The following is a 16,392-nucleotide window of genomic DNA, read 5'->3' on the forward strand; positions in this document are numbered from 1 at the left end:
GCATTTATAGAGGCTTGGCCCCCGCTTTCTCTCACCTTAAAATCCATGTGCAAAGCACATGTTGGACTCCATCAATCTATTTTAAATGACACCACACGTGCCCAGCCCTGAGCCTGCCCGAAAGCATCACGAGGCCAGGGCAGGGATGCTGTTCCCAGGAGCCCCTCTGCCACAGGGCATCCTTCCCGCTTGCTGGGCTCTGCCTCGCCTCTCCGGGTGCTGCCCCCGCACCGGCACGGCCCCTCGTGCCCACATCGGTGGGTTGCGCTGGAAGGCGGTCCCCCCAGAAGCCTCCGAATGCAGCTATTCAGGCAGTTTTTAAGCTATGTGCATCTGTATTTACAAACACTTTTTTTTAATTAATTTAAAAGTTTTTTTAAAACTAGCTGTTAAATTAACAAGAAAAACTGTATAAATATATATATATACTTTTATATATACATATGTATCTTAATCTAGCCAACCTGCGGCTACCGCATTTCTTAAGGGTCACAGGGTCAGTGCTGTTCTTGCAATCTCAAGTTACCACGATGATGCCTTTTAAAATAATTATTATTATTATTACTATTTTAATACCTTTAAACTCTATTTATGACTTTCTTCTCTATTTATTTCTTATTTAGCATTTTACTCCTGCCCATACATTGAGTTGCGACTCCCTGTCCTGGGCTTGCCTTTGAAGCTGCAAGCTTTGTCCCTGGCCACCAGCAGAATGTCTCCCAAGCCCCAGCCACCCCGACACCCGCCGTGGCCGCGGTGGCTTCCTCTGTGGGTGCAGCACCCGGCTAGCTGGGCTCGCTCAGCTGCCCTCTCCGGCCTCACAGAGGTATCAAAATGTTTCTCCTGAGCAGTCCTGGCCGCGGCTGCGCAGCAGGTACCCTGCAAGGTGGCTGCCCTCCGTTGCCCACAGTTAGAAACACCGGAAACCTCACACAGCTTTGAGATTAGGAGGACGTAAATAGTGAGAGCAGCACAGGTCCCTAGCACCTGCTTAAAAGCGGCTGGGTACCACTCACTGCCGAGTACTTGGAGGCACTTCTAGTGCTTTGGTAGCAACTGCAAACCAGTGCAGAACCAGGCTTGGGGCTTGCTGGGCCCCTTGGGGTCCAAACTCCAAGGGCTGCTGTGCCTGAACAAGCTCAAGGAGAGGAGCGAGATGGGGGCTAAGTCAGCCCCCCAGCGCATCGCCCACCGCCCGCCCGCACTCCCAGCGGCCTCTCCAGCCAGCGGCCAGGCTCCTGCTGCCTGACGTGCCGCACAGGTCAGCTCCCACCACCTGGGGAGAGCCCACGGGGAAGAGGACCGAGACAGCCAGGGGAAGGAGAACCAGCCTCCCTCTCCTCTAGAGCCCACGGCAGCATGTGAGGGAGCGCGCATCCCTCCAGCCGGAGCACACCTGGCGCGAGCCGTGAGCGCAGGCAGGGCGTTAGGGGAAGGCCACGCGTGGTGACAGCGCGTCACAGGTGAGGTCGCAGAGCTGCGGCACGCGTGGCTTTCCCTGCCCCGCCAGCCCTGGGGACGCGGGGCCAAGCCGGGCCGGGTGTACCCGGTGGGCTGCCCGAGCAGGGCTGCCGGCTGGGTTTCTCCGTCAGCAGAGGTGTTTCGGGAAGGGGAGGCGCGTTTCCCTGTTTCCCAGAGCACACCCAGACCGGGCAGCACGTTGTAAAACACTCTCCAAACAAACAAAGGCAAAAAGGTAGTTTCCTGGAAAAGGTTTGAAAAATAATCAAGCAGAGGCAGAGCCCCGCGTTTATTTTGCTGCTCTGACTGACATGGCAAAAAGCAAACAGACCGAAGGAGAAATTAAACCCAAATGGGAAAGGGGGACGGAATCGGATGGAAAGTCATTCAGCCCTTTGCAGCTTCCCAAGGGGAGCTGGGAGGAGGTGACGGAGCAGCCTTGCACCCCCTTAACTCTTTGCTGGTAACACGGTTCCCCACGCCCCCACATAGCTAGGTAGGTAGGTAGAGCTAGGACTTTTATACTACTGATTTTGAAGGACAGTTTTCAATGTATAATAATATATCAGTTTAGGTGTGCAGTGTTTGAAAGAGAGACTGGGAGAAAGAAAGAAAGAAAGAAAACAAACCTCAATCAATATTATTGTTTTTCTTGTTGTAAAATATTGTAACCTTGTATAAACGCAACTTTTTTTTTTTTCTTTAGCTTAAGGGCCTGGGGTAGAACATACTAAAAAAAAAAAAAAGTTTTAAAAAAGTTCAGGAAAAAAAAGAATAAAAAAAAAATCATTAAAAATGTTGCCATGTGAGGTTTGTGCCATGCAATGTTATTGCCTATGCAGCCATGTATTACCAGTTCATTACAGTGGAATATTAAAAAAGAACAAATGGTCTTGCAGCTTGGTTCTTTTTAACTTGGTTTTTTTTTTTTTTTTGAAGTAAATTATTGCACTTGCAGCTTTTTTTTTTTGCCCCCCCCCCTTTTTTTTTTTTCTTTTTTTTGGGAGGTGGAGGGGCTGGAATTTCTGGGTGCCGCTTTTTATTTTTCCAGTTTTTGAAAGGGATGGCATCGCTGGGAAGGACCCCGCTTCCCAGGCGCCCTGGCCGAGGGGGCACAAACACTGTTGTTGTTGTTTTGGTTTGGTTTGCAATAAACTCCTTCTCTTCTCTCAACTGCAATCTGGCTGGTTTGTTCCTGACTCATGACAGATGAAATGTGATCAGAGGGGCCTCCAAAATCTCACGTTAATTGAAGTTGGCAAAAAATACTAACAGTGCCCTTTTGAACTGCTGACACAGTGCAGAACGGATTAGCCGGGGGTAGATTAACAACAGGTGGCAGCTCACGGGCCGCTGCCTCTCCCCGTACAAAGAGACGGTTAACAGCCAGCAGCCGGGCGCGGGAGCATCCTGCCAGCCAGCTCCCGGCTGAGGAGAGCCCTTCAGCATCACCACTAGCCAGCACAGAGGGTACCGTGGCCCCGGGGAAGAGGAGAGGATGGTCTCCCTTGCTTACCGCTCAGGAGCTGCTGCTTCTGGCAGAGCTTAAGCCAAAAACTGGTCTCCCAGCCCTTCCCCAGCAGTCCCTAAGGAGGCAGCAGGTAATCCATCACGGCTGACACATGGAGAAGTGAGTGACTTGGCAACAAGATGCCGCGGAGCCTCAGCCACCCGGCTCCCCGTGCTACAGCAACCACCTCTTTTACACCGCACAGTCACGCTCAGAGCACCACAGCACGAGGTCTCCTGACATCCAAAGAGAAGACACCTGGGGTTGGCAGTCTACAGCTCCCCCTAAAAAATCCCTCCTTTCTCCCCCATTCCCACAGGTCCTGTCACACTCCCTCCCCTCCCAGCTCCGCTTTGGCAGAAGCCTCCAAGCCTCACCCACCCTCTCCTCTGCCGCGGCTCTGCCGGGCTCCCCAGAGGTGCCTGCGCTGGGCTGTGGGGCAGACCAAGCTCTCTGGGCTTCGCTTCTCCCCACACCAAGGGGAGGGGGCTTGTCTCCATCCCACGGGTTCCCAGGGGGTCTTACCCCACCCCAACATGGGGAAAAATGGTTTCCGGGAGGGCACTTTCACTCCACGAATGAACTCAGCTGGGACGCCGTTTCCTTCAGACTCCACGGACCCACCAGCACAGGCACCAGTAGGAGCCCAAGCTCCAGATGCTGGGTGAACTGGAAAGTGCCCTTCACGCTCAGGCAGAGCTGAGAAGGTGCCCAGCAGCTGTCAACAACCCACCAAGACCCACAGAGCCCCTCTGGCCTTTCCATCAGTTGCCTGGGAGCGTCAGCTCGGTTCAGATGGAGCATGGCTGTTTTCCATCTCGCAAAGAAACGGATAACGCAGGTGCTGTTGCAAGCTTATCCGTTCCTCTCATTTGTAGGAGAAAAATTCCTTCCCTCCCTGAGCACTCAAAGCCAGATTTTCCAGATGTTGGCAGAGTTCAGACTGTTGAGAGCCTGAAGCCAGTTTCAGTAACATCCTGGTTGTATGGGTTTACATCACAAATCGCTCCTGGCCCGAATGTTGCCAAAGCGCTAAAAAGTCTCTTTAAACTCCAGATAGTGACAGGACCCAGATTAGAAATGAACATTCTTTTCTTGAAGTTGCACTTTCCTAACTGGCATTACAGGAGTTGCTTAAAGCACATGGAAAAATTCCTCTCCAGGAGATGTGGCTACAGCACCTAGGTTAACGCGTTCCTTCTCTGCTGGAGAATACGACTTTGAGGCAGGGCAAAGTTCGGGCAGTTTTAATGAAAAACAATTTTTTCTTCCTGTAAACTAAACAGATTTGCCTTTTTTCTTCCTCTTTTTAAAAGCCAGTTATTAACCTTTAAGCAGATGGATGTACGATAATCTTCTCGTTGGCAAGGAAGGTAACAGCCGTGCAAGGTGCACCTACTTACAGCCAGCTGGAGCCCACATGTAAAGGTGTTGCATTTAATCTGAGACAAACAAGTGTTTATTATTTGTGAAAGGATCTTCCACTTTCTCTTGCTTTTCAGTTCGTAACTTACTCACAGGGCAGAGACAGATGCTCCGAGTTAGCAATCTGCTCCTTTTGCTGTGGCCTTGCTGAATTCCTGGATCTCATTTTACGGTCCTTTCTGCTTCCAACCTTTTCCCTTGCCTGTTTGTATGAAGCGTGGCAAAGAGGATATTGTTTCCCTCGGTCCTCAGCTGAAGGCACCCAGCACTAACTGTGCCTAGACCTGGCCCCCCCTTTGGAAAGAAAGGTTTCACAAAAGAAGGACCTGTAAGTTTTCAAATGGAGAGACCAGCCGGTGAGAAGCAGGTTTTTTGTGAGTTTATGGCTATACGGACAGGGAGAAGGGAACGTAGAGCCTTTCGCCTGAAAACCTCAGGTGTCTTTCCAAGGGACTATGCGCTTATCTACTGGACGAGCATTAGATGTTCAGACGGGGCAGGTGGATACCCGTAAGTGGCACTTTTCAGTCAGTCCCAAGCTTTGGCTTTTAGTTTTACAGGTTCCCATTGCTGCACAGAATGGGGGTGAGGGGTAGAAGAGACAAGCTTCATCCTTAAAAGCACAGGGTGCAACAGCAACTACATCTCATAATCACACAGGAAAAACCTCCTAGCCCAAGTTCTTCACGCCTCTGTTGGTCAAATGGTCCAGCTTTCACCTTTTTCCAGTCTCTCGCCACCTAAAATTTAGGTTAAAAACCCAACAGATGCAACTAAATAATTAAACTGGTATTTTCTTTTTCTTATGACTCTGTAGAAATAGTCACAACATGGGTTATTTCTATTTATAGACACCTAGTTCTCCCCTTGCCCATCTTACCTGTTGTCTTCCCCCTGCATACGGTCTGGCACTGAGCACTGATTCAAGTTCATAGACCTAACGAAATCACGGCCAAGTCGCATTGATCTCAGTCCAGAGTCACTGCAGAGTTGTCACGCTTATCTGGAGCAGGAGCACTTCCTATTTATGCAAGTAAACTGGCATTTAGAATGAGTAAAGGAAATTTGAAGGAGAATTACTGGATCCTTTTCCAGACAAATGAAGACGGCAAACAGGCAAACCTTGCAGGGACAACCTTTGAGCCGCACTGTTTTCAGTCGGGAAACTCCCTGCGTGCTGCTAACTCCATGCCACTCCACTTAATTGCCTCAATTGTCGCTGTTATCCTGTAATGGGAAACATAACTCGCTTTCAAAGCAACCACAAGAAGCTGCAGACAGGGGAATCCTGAAGATCAGCAGAGGTGGGACTGCATTACAGCCATTTCCATCAGGCTGAAATTACACAGAGTGCACCAGGAATGTCTCTAAATGGCTTCAAGCCAGGCCAGGCTGACGCACGCTGACACTGAAAGTCAAGGCTAACGGCTCTCTACTTTGGTATTGAGCTACCCAAAACTACAAAAAAACCCAACGGTTCAGACAAAATGTGGCCGTTCTGCTAAAACACGGGCTTGGGATGCTGGTGTTCAATCTGGTTTTCCCCACACAACTCCTAAGGCTTCGGCTATATCGCAGCTTCTCTCCTTACTGCTTATCTGCAGGAACAGGTAAGAAGCTGATCTTACCCAAGCGGAAGGACCGCGAAGCTCAATTTATTGTGCTCAGATACAGCAGTGGCCAGCATCATAGAAAGAACTCACACAGCCCTACATGCTCTCCCAACAGCATGAGATACAACCGAAGGATTCACGGAGCAACAGTAAAGCTGAAGCGTTCTAGCCGATTTTTCTGCTAAGCAAACGCCATCTCTCTCTACAAACTGATGTTAGCAAGAGGTCTGAAGTGACTACTTCGTTACGGGACAACTTTCAGATCCTACAGAAAGATGGAAAGAATACTGTGTTCCGAGTTTTCTGGCAGTTTGAGAGAAATTATTTCTTTCAGCCTAAAAATAAGAAAAAAACCAAGACAATATACGTGGAACATTTGCCTAGTATTTGCTCTGCTCCTCCCAACTCTTTGGGACCAGATTGAAGTTAGCAACTGCACCCGCTCACTTTCTAGCACAATCTAACACGACTTTGCAGGATGTTTTGGGTTTTTTTCTTGGATTAAGTACTATCCACGATTGCAAGAAATACCTGCAGTTTCCACTTCAGCTTACAAAAGAACATGCTTTGCAGCAGTCCTAGTAAAATATTAAACATGCGAGTCTTTAAGAAGAATGATGAAAAAAAATAACCATACTCACTCCCTCTGGATCTCTGGCTAGGGCATTCAAATTCCATTTTCTCATCAGTACCACCAATTTTAGTTTTTCTTTCCTGTGTTGTGCTGTAGCCTGTTACGACAGCAGCTTCCTTGTGAAAGGTCAGGACAGATTTATGCAGTACTAACTAACCTGATTCTGAGACCTCTCCTGATCAAAAGGTGCTCTACCCGTGAGAAGTACCCAGGGTACCAGCCTTTCATTATGGAGGGCATTCATGGCAAATTTTGAAGGTGTTTTAACATTAAAATCGCCTACTTAAATTCATTTTCATGTCTTTCAATACAGCATTTTTCCAGAGTGCTCACCATTCACCGGTACAACCTAAAAGCAAAATGAGTCAGAAGCACTGAGCACCTCTGAAATCCCACCTTGCAATTATTTTGATATCTGCACCTCCAAGGCCCTTGAGTTTAAAAGGCCCTTGAATTGATAATTGGCAGGGATAAAATAAAGCATATTTGAACCGCACCAGTGGAAGCACAGTGGATGGCAGGAGGTTCAAGACCAGGAGCTGGAGATGGCAGGAGAGAGTAATTCAGAACATCAGGGCTTGATCTGGCACATCCTGTAATGAGACAGTGGAGCCGTGAGGAAGAAAAGAGTCAACACATTGTAGGGAGAGTTGATGATGCTAAAAATGTATCCTTAAGACTCGCTATGAGTGGCAAGGAAAGCACTGCGGTCTATCACACCCCTTGCCATACACAAGTAGCAAGGTGCGCCATGCTCTGCGGGGACCACGCTGCAGTGCTGCTGGAAACAGAGAGCTGCCACCACGCTGACGTCCACCATCCCAACGGCTCAGCCAAAGCTCTTTTCTCGAAAGCACGGTTCTTCAACATTTGCTGTCTCTCTTCACGGAGAAAGGATCTGTTCCCTGTTTCTCCAAGATTAAATGCTACTGTCAAATCTTGGCAGAAAATTAGAGTAACAACTACTCTCTCCAAAAAGGTGACTGGGATGAATTCGCGCAGAGCAAACTTCTACTTCAAAGACAACCATCCAACTCCAGTTTCGGGAAAGACAAAACACTGACAGATCTTTCTAGAGTACACTCTGGATACTTAACGTTTAACACAGATTTATGTAGCAAAATAACCTGTCACTGCAATTCTCCCTTCTAAATGCATCCAGGTTTTCCTTGTGCAGCTCCAGAAGTGAAATACAACATACGCTCCTTGGATTTACTTTTTTAATATACCAACATTAACCCTTTTTTGAGAACATACATATACAATGAAAAGTTAACAATGATCTTAATTTAAAGACTGACAATAAACCCATTCCAAATCAGACATACAGGTACATCTTACCTTTACAGATTTTGCATCAAGAATATCACAATTATAAATGTAGAGGGGAAGTAGGCCTCTTTTTTTTTTAATAGTCAGTTTCCCAATTTTCTCCGTGGCACAAACTAGAGACAAATTACCATCTAAGTAAGATGGCCCTATAAAAGCAACTGTAAGAGGACAAACCATGATTGATAGGGGTCAGTGGGCATTTTGTAGAAAGGGAACTCACTCAGATGCTTTGGGATGCAGGCACAAGGACCTGTTGCCTTTTTACTGACCTGAGACTATAGACCAGTTTCGGAGTGCTGCTTAGGCTGTCTCCACCTAAAAATATTCCACCAACTATTTCAAATCTTCCATGTCTTTTAAGACTCTGCAAAAAGTATATTTTTTACTGGCTTACTGAGAAAGAACTAAGAAATCACAGCAGCTTCACAACTCTGTGTAAGGAAGACGTTGAAGTCAGGTAAACTGCTAAGGCCTGCCAAGCTGAGATCAGCCCCAAAGAACAGTCAAAACTGAAGTGACTACTGCTCTGTCACGGCTACCCTTTTAAAGCAAACTTCTCGAGGGAAATACGCTGGTATCTCCTGATGCTCAAGCACCAGGACATAAATCAACAAGAAGATTCAGAAAGAAAGTGCACGTGAATGAACTGAGAGGCTGCAAAGGAGAAATAGCGAGTGACAAACCTTCCTTTATCTTGCGATACCCACTGTGCAGACAGCAGTTGTCACTGCAACAGCTATCCTCCTATACCCCCTCCCACAGCAAGTCAGGAATGAAACAAAGACTGCAGCGAAAAACATTTACTAGTAATTAAACGTTCCCAGAGAATCGGACGATACAGTTTACAGGCACATCCCAGGGGAGTTATGAAGTGAAGCATCCCCTCAGAGCTATTGTTCCAATATGATTTTCATTCACAGCACATCCACTGCATTGGGCAATAAGATAAGTCTTAGTGGGGGTGAGACAAATAGGAGCAGATGTTTCCTGTTTCTAGCCTGACTTTCATTTGCTTTCTGTCATTGCTGCCTATCCAGCTTAGGAGAGGGGGTGAACCGTGATGCCTAACACTTGTCCTATTGTTTGGGGTTTGGCAAAATCTGAGGAATAACGTTGCTCACAATGTAACAGAAAAAGCAGCCCATCAAGTAGGATGTCTCGGTAACTGGCAGCAATGGAGGTTTCAAAAGACGCTGAAATCATCCTTACCTGGTAACAAACATTTTGTCAGTGGAGCTGGAACAGAGATTCCTTTCTCAGCCCGATTTGAGACCATCTTTAATATCAAAGGGCAAGAAGTAATAGTCCAGGCAATTTTATTTCTAATTTTGCTGCATTTAGTTTTCTATTCCAGGTTAATTTCAGTATTGAGAAACAATTCCAATGCTCTTAAGAAACGTAAAGCCTCTCCAAAAGCCTACCTAAGCTGTATGTTTCAGGGGCAACCTGCGGCAATAGGTTCCTTAGTTAAACTACAAGCAAAGATCCAGCAGATTTTTCCAACAATGGTAACTTACAGGAGTTTGCTTGCTGAAGAGGATTCATATGTGAAAACCTTACTTCATAGCTCTTGTCCTGTGTGTGCCTGCAATATAAAACTATAACCTGACCGCTGTTTTGATAATGAAAATAAAAATACAGCAAGACTGAAAGATACATCTTCTATGCGTAACACAAGCAGTTTTGACAGAGTCACTGTCTTTTGCATGGATGCGGCAGAAAACCTGAGATTTATGCAGAAGAGGTGTAGGAATTCGAGTTCTGTCCTGCAGCTCTCTGCTTTGAAGGAGACCATCCTCCCAGCTGCTGTGTGTCTCAATTTGCATCAAAATAATTTAAGTAACAAAATGTTTTGCCCTTTACACCACATGACAACACGCAGATTTTTGTTGCTGATGTTGTAGAAAAATAAACATTTGTCTCATTATGCAGAAAAAAAAATATATAATTTGTTACACAGTTACTTAGAGAAACATTAAGCTCAAACGACAGAGGCCCACCAACCGCACAGGCAATAAGCTCCTCCCAAAACAGAGCAGCTATACGTTGCAGACAGTTGCTTTGAATGGATGGATGCTTACAAATCAGAGAACTGAAGCACATTCGATAGAAGAGGTCAGTCATGCCAATCAGACCACAGGGAGCGAGATTCTGTTTTATTCTTTCAAGTGTATAGCCTCCTTTGGAGAAAAGTCTGTGTTTGACACTTCTGGGAGGACCCATGAACAGATTCAATCCTCCGTGAGCAACAGAGAAGCAGTTGTTCAGCTTTCCATTACATCTTTGCGCAATGTAAGGGGAAGATAACATACCAGAATAAAACATTAATTCCCATCTGCCTCAGATGTAACCCACTCTCCAGCGATTTTTTTTCTTCAGGGCCTCATATTCCTGATAGCACCTTTCTGGCCGTCTTTTTCATCACTCAGGTTTGTCTCACAGCTGCCTTTACAAGCTGCCGATATTGGGAAAGCTCTTCAGTTTCTCAGGAAAGTCATCTTTGTACAGGACAGGGTCAGCACGGTGCTCCACCACTTTCAGAGGCATGGTCCCAAAGACTGAGGCAAACTTATTGATGCATTCAGATCTGGTGAAAGGGAAAGCAGTGCAATTAAGAACCCCAACAACTGGGCTGGCTACCAGCTCCCACACCAACGTAACCGGTAGACACCTTCCCTCTTGCACTCGGAAGTATTTCAGCCACGCTAGTTACTAGTAAATAAAAAGAGAGCCTCACTGCAGAGAAAACTGAAAAGAAGCTGGTGTTCCTTGATTTATCCATTTAATCACAGAGATGAGCAAGGGGATGCTGGCAGCAGCACATGTGCACATGGAGGTCAAAGCTTCCCTTCTCCCTCCCCCTAGAATTCCAGTCATTCTTAAAGCAATGTACATGCTGTAAACCAGAACAGATTAACTGCCAACATGTCTCTTAAAGGGCCACTGTTGGGTCAATTTGGCTCATAACGAAGGTTTTGCAAAAACCAAGCCTTTGTGAAAATGGGAGTTCTAAAGAAAAAAAAAAAAAGTCTGGGTTTTTTCAGGCTTCTTCAGAAGCTCCATCTTTTCCCACAAAAATAAACATGCCTCCGTGTACAGACAGCACTGACTGTATTCTAACTTAAAAGTGAAGCTGAATAAAAACTATAAAATTAAACCAACTAGTTTATTTTCCTTGTCTACATACAGAGATATTGAGCTGTAAGGCATCACATCAGCACAAAAAAGATCGGAGCATTGACGACTTTCAGTTTTAATAATCTCAGGTGTCAGTAATGCTGTGGAAGGGACCAGCCGTGTGCTTCAAAAGCCAAGCAAACAGATGTTTAACCTTACATCGCTCCTTTAACTCTTTCACTGAAAGGCACAGTACCTGTGGAAGCAAGGCAGGGAAAACTTGTCTCATCTCACCTCTGCCAGCACTCAGCTAACATTAGCTGTGTACTTCGTAAAACAGCTTTTAAGAACTTTAGACACCAAGAATCATAACAACAGTCCCCAACGCACAACTTAACAGAGACAGCTACAAGAAAACGGGTCACATTTCTTTTGCCGTTCAAGAGGGAAAACAAAAAAGACGTGAGTGCTCTGACTCAGCTACAGAGGCTGACGTGCTGCAGGCGGTCCCAGAGCAGGTCTCTGACTTCCCAACAACTGCACCCTCTCCCGACCCCTTCGAAGGGTTAGGGGGTCACGACGGCTCCAGGATAATTTTCCTCAGCAGACCCGGTCAATCACACCAACCGAGTGTGACAGTTTTGTGATGGGGACTGCTCAACACTGCCCCGAACACTCTTTTGAAGTAGATGGGACAGCATGACTGGTTTTCAAAATTAATTCCTCAGTCTCTGAGCCATCCCATGGCTCCCTCCCTAACTAGAGTAAATGACTGCAAAACACAAAGCCTAGGCTGTTAAAGTGCTACATCTCTACATAGCTCTTTCAAGCTGTAACAGTCATATTTCAGGCCATTTTCTGTCCTGAGGAAAGTGTCAGAAAACTACTTCATAAAGGTGATACTCAAATAAAATATTCAATGCAGGTAAATGCAGATATTTCACTTTCTGCTACCTTCTTATCCTCTCATACTTCTTCCTGCCTCCAGATTCAAATCTTTGGACTAGAAAACAAATGAAAAGGAATTCAGAGTGTAAGAGGAAACTGTGTGCAGCGGGAAGCAACCTCTGGAGCTGGCACGAGTACCATTTGCTCCAGGGTGGCACAGATCTGAAACAGCATCAGCCAGGACTGAAGCAGAGAGACTCAAGTAGCTGTTCAATGTCTGTAATAACAAGGTGAACCATCCAGAGGGTGAGCTTTGGGCCCTGGGCACAGAAAGGCTACAGCAACAGGCAGAGCAGGAGCTGAGCGTTTTCTCCAGGAACACTAAGCAGCTTCTCTTGCCTCCAGGAGATGCCCAACATGAGACACCTTAAAGTCACGTGATTCTCAAATAATCTGTTACCCCTGAGAAACATGGCTAACTATAATCCAAGTTGCATGTACTGGAGAAGCCTTGTTGCAGGAAAAGCACAGACTTCACAGGCGAGGAGGTGGATGCACTGGGATACGCGCATGTGAAGTTTGCACAGCTGCTAGCCCTCACTGGTTTCTGGAATACAAGAATACTTCTAGTCTACTGGTTCAAATGACTGAAAGACATTGTAATGTAACAGCTGCTTGGTGGCCGGTGTGAAATGAATTAGTTATCTCAGGCTGCTGCCTGGTAGGCAGGTGTCTACATCAGATCAGCAATTGTCACAACCAGAACTAAGCGGCACCCTCAGAGCACAAGACAAAACTAAACGGATAGTGGAGACAAAATTGACCTCTTCCCTCCAGGGGTCATACTGCCAAATCAAAGATGAGGCCTTATGAGAAAATACCAAGACGGAATCCTTCTACAGACAAACTTATTCTGGTGGCAAGACCATTCAAACATACTGGTACGGTATCTTCAAGCACCAAGAAACCACTTCATTGTTAAAGAAATGAAAAAACGAAAAATGGAATCATTCTGTCCGAATGACAAAAGTTAGTCCTCAGGAAATATCAAATTCAAGGATCAGAAACAGGCTTTTTGAGATGAAAGAAATGTCACACACAAGCCACAAAATGTGTTAGAAGGAAAGTTGCCTCTTTCCAAAAATTTCATCTCCTGCACTGAACTAAATCACTTGAATTCCAAGGCCTTTGCCACTTTGGGACAATATAAATCAGAAAGGATATCTAGAACATTAAACATTCAAAGCTATGTAGCCAAGAGAATGTAACATGTCATCTTAACATGGAGGGAAGTTGTTTTTCTTGGCTGTGTCTATAGTTTTGCAGATTTGTACTAACAGAGGCATGTTTGCGTTCAAGACCTATTCATTTTTTTCCTTGCTCTGCTGACAACATCAGTTGTGCTCAACAAGGAATTAAGATGGTATGAACTGGGAAACTGAGAGCCTCATTACCCCTGGCAGTCTGGGTGAACTTCATGTCTGTTAAGGTCTCTCTTAATCAGTTTCTTCTCCCTTGTAACCCAAATATTTTTCTGCAGGGGAACTCTGCACCTGCAGCCTTTGGCCAACTGTTACCTGGTCAATTTGCCTCTTAAGGGAATGGCTTCCTATTTTGACTCTAACAAATATTTACAGGTCCTAAATAAGATACTGCTGTTAATGTTGCTGCAGAAGCAGCTCAGCCCTTTGTTGTATTTACTGTACAGGCAGATGCCCCCCTAGGCTGCATTTTACAGAGTTCTCCATTTTTGAGAGCCAGATGCAGAGATGCTAAAGGCAGAAAACTTGTTGCTACTTAAACAGCACCTGTAAATGCAGGATTATGAGATCCTCCTACAGCTTCTTCTGTGACCCAACGTAAAGACTAACCTAGGGCAAGAAGGGGATTTCTTGGTTCAAAGCTTTCTTTAGTTAATGTATTTTAATGATGGAGCTTGATTACCCTGGGGACTAAAGTCTTTATTTATCTTGGAGAAATTACACAGCAGGAAGAATAGCCGTGTTGGCTTTCCCATGATTTGCTGTAAATATCCTTCAGTATTGATCAAAAAAAACCCCTTAATAAGAGACAGAGTTCAACTGTACCACCGTTCCTTTGTCTCTGCTGAGAGGGTCAAAAGGCCCAAGAGAACTGGTTAGTTACGTGTCTCTCCTGGACAGATCTCCACAACTGACTTCTCAAACCTTTTACACTTATAAAACAATCATCAGGCAGTTGCTGGGCATCTGTCTGCTATTTCTGAACCAGAAACCTAACACTAAATGTTGTGCATGCCCATGACAACCCTGATAAACTGTTTGTTTCACAAACAGTAGGTTGATCCCTGGATATCCAGGCAAGCAATTATCTCGGAATACCTGCTTGCTATTTCTGAATGCTGAAAAAACAAGGAGTCAGGCACTTTGGGAAGTTGCTAGTGAAGCTGATAATGGATTTTTGCCTTATAGCCCAGGTATTGTTCTCGGTACCCAACACTGTAAAGTTATCTGTACAAAGTTGTTATTTTTTAATACAACAAGGATTCCCTGATGAACACACTTTTTCCATTCAGCTTCTCTCCTGACCCTGAAAAATAGCTACTGTGTGTATACATATATATATATATATAAAAAAAAACATCATAGGAGCCATAAGAGCCTTAGTCATTGCTAAATTAGGAAAATTTGCTCTAGGAGTTGCTATCACTTATCATTCACTTAAAATGAACAGCTAGCTTAGAAGATTCAAAAAAAGAAACCCTTTCAGATTTTCAAATAACTCCCTTATATTGAAGGTAGATAATAAAAACGCAGGGCAAGAAGGTATTGGGTGCAGCACGCATGATCTTCAAAATGAAGCCTGAATACACCCAAACTGTATATCCCCCCCAGATTTTCTCCTGCACCCAGACCCTATGCCAGCGCATATTCCTTTGGCTGAGCAAATAAAAGTATGTGGATTTGCCGTCAAACATTTCCCACAACCCAGTTATCTCCACTGCTGGAAACTACAGAGAAGCAAAGCAACAGTTTAAAGATGTTCTCAATAAACTGTCAATGATACTTTACTCTGAGGATACAAGAATTGCTATAGACATAGAAGCATGACCTTTACCCTGCATCACAATGCACTTCGGAGCAAAAAGCACTTTTTCATCTTCTGTTTTTATAGTGTTTACCTTAATGAGAAGCTAGTTCATGACCAAAATTCCTATGTGCTGTTGTAATGCTACTAGTATGATCACAGGAAAGCTCAACCATCTTCAGGTAGTCCATCCTGTAAGCCCGTGCAAAATTTCTAGACGCAGGACAACCTCTCGTGCTTCTCCTTCAGCTAACATTTAAAATCTACACCCTTTCTTAAATCTAAACCCTTTCTTAAGAAGTTTTTTGCAGAGTAATTTTTACCATCTTCATGGGGATGTTTTACATCTGACTTGCATACTCCTTTTTTTAATCCAGCTGCGTTATACATCCAGTCTAAATACTTTGTCACTAACCTTGATGGTTATGCTCTTCAATGCCTAGTGTGATGCTTGGTTAATAATCAATCAGCCAAACTATGTATGTGTTTGTGTGTGTTGTGTAATGTGTGTTTACGCATCAGACACATGTTTGCACTCTTGTAAATAAGCCCCCAGCCTACTAGCCAGTTTTGGATTAGTTCACTGCACATATTATAATACATAGATATCCTTTACATTACTAAAGGCCAGTAAATGTATACAACACTTTAAATTTGCTGAGTACTGCAGAAAAGAGAAAAAACCTCATTGTTAAGACGATAACCATGGTAATTGGTAAGATAACCGTGATATGTCTCTCAGTGCACATCTGAAATGGCCTATTTTAAACGCAGGTCATATTTTTTTATTTTGTCACCTTTTCTGTTGGTGTCTTCCAGCACTATGGCTACCCCCGCTTACAACATCAGTTCTATGCTTGCAAATGATTTTTCCCAGAGTTTGCAGGAGAGATGCAATAGCCCAAGAAGCCTAAGGTGAAATGCCTTTGTCAGTCCTAGATTTCAGCTTAATTCTGCCTAATAACTAGTATGTACTTTATTGTCAGATATCCCTTTTCAAATATGGGTGTTGAACAGCTTTGTAAAATAGGGGAAAGTTTCTTTACTTTTACACATTCAGAAGCCAAGGCAGAGGGAAGTTTAGTGTCTTGTAAAACCCTGGGAAGCCACTTTACTGTAAAGCAGAGAATGCAACTCTTATGCTTAACAACTTTCAGTATCTCAGTCTAAACATTCACTGCCTTTCCAAATACATACTTAATTTCAAAATTAAATTCTCACAAAAATATAATAATGCTGCTACTGTTAAAAAATGTGACATGTGCATGATTAAAAAAATGTGCAGGCAAATGCCCTTCATTAGTGGAAGGAATGTGCTTCATGATCTGGAGGAAAGACAATCTTAG

The 16,392-nt window shown here is 44.7% G+C and overlaps 1 protein-coding gene across 1 annotated transcript in view; it reads right to left on the reverse strand.

Moving 5' to 3' along the window:
- Positions 1-7,856: 7,856 nt before the first annotated feature.
- The window catches only part of EXT2 (exostosin glycosyltransferase 2), a 77,590-nt gene continuing 69,054 nt past the window's right edge, over positions 7,857-16,392 (reverse strand). The window contains exon 14 of the mRNA XM_063332818.1: positions 7,857-10,562. Coding sequence (XP_063188888.1) covers positions 10,424-10,562 — 139 coding nt within the window. The 3' untranslated portion in view covers positions 7,857-10,423. The remainder of the gene's footprint in view (positions 10,563-16,392) is intronic.

The sequence above is a fragment of the Chroicocephalus ridibundus genome, chromosome 4 (assembly GCF_963924245.1).
Source record: "Chroicocephalus ridibundus chromosome 4, bChrRid1.1, whole genome shotgun sequence".
NCBI lineage: Eukaryota > Metazoa > Chordata > Aves > Charadriiformes > Laridae > Chroicocephalus > Chroicocephalus ridibundus.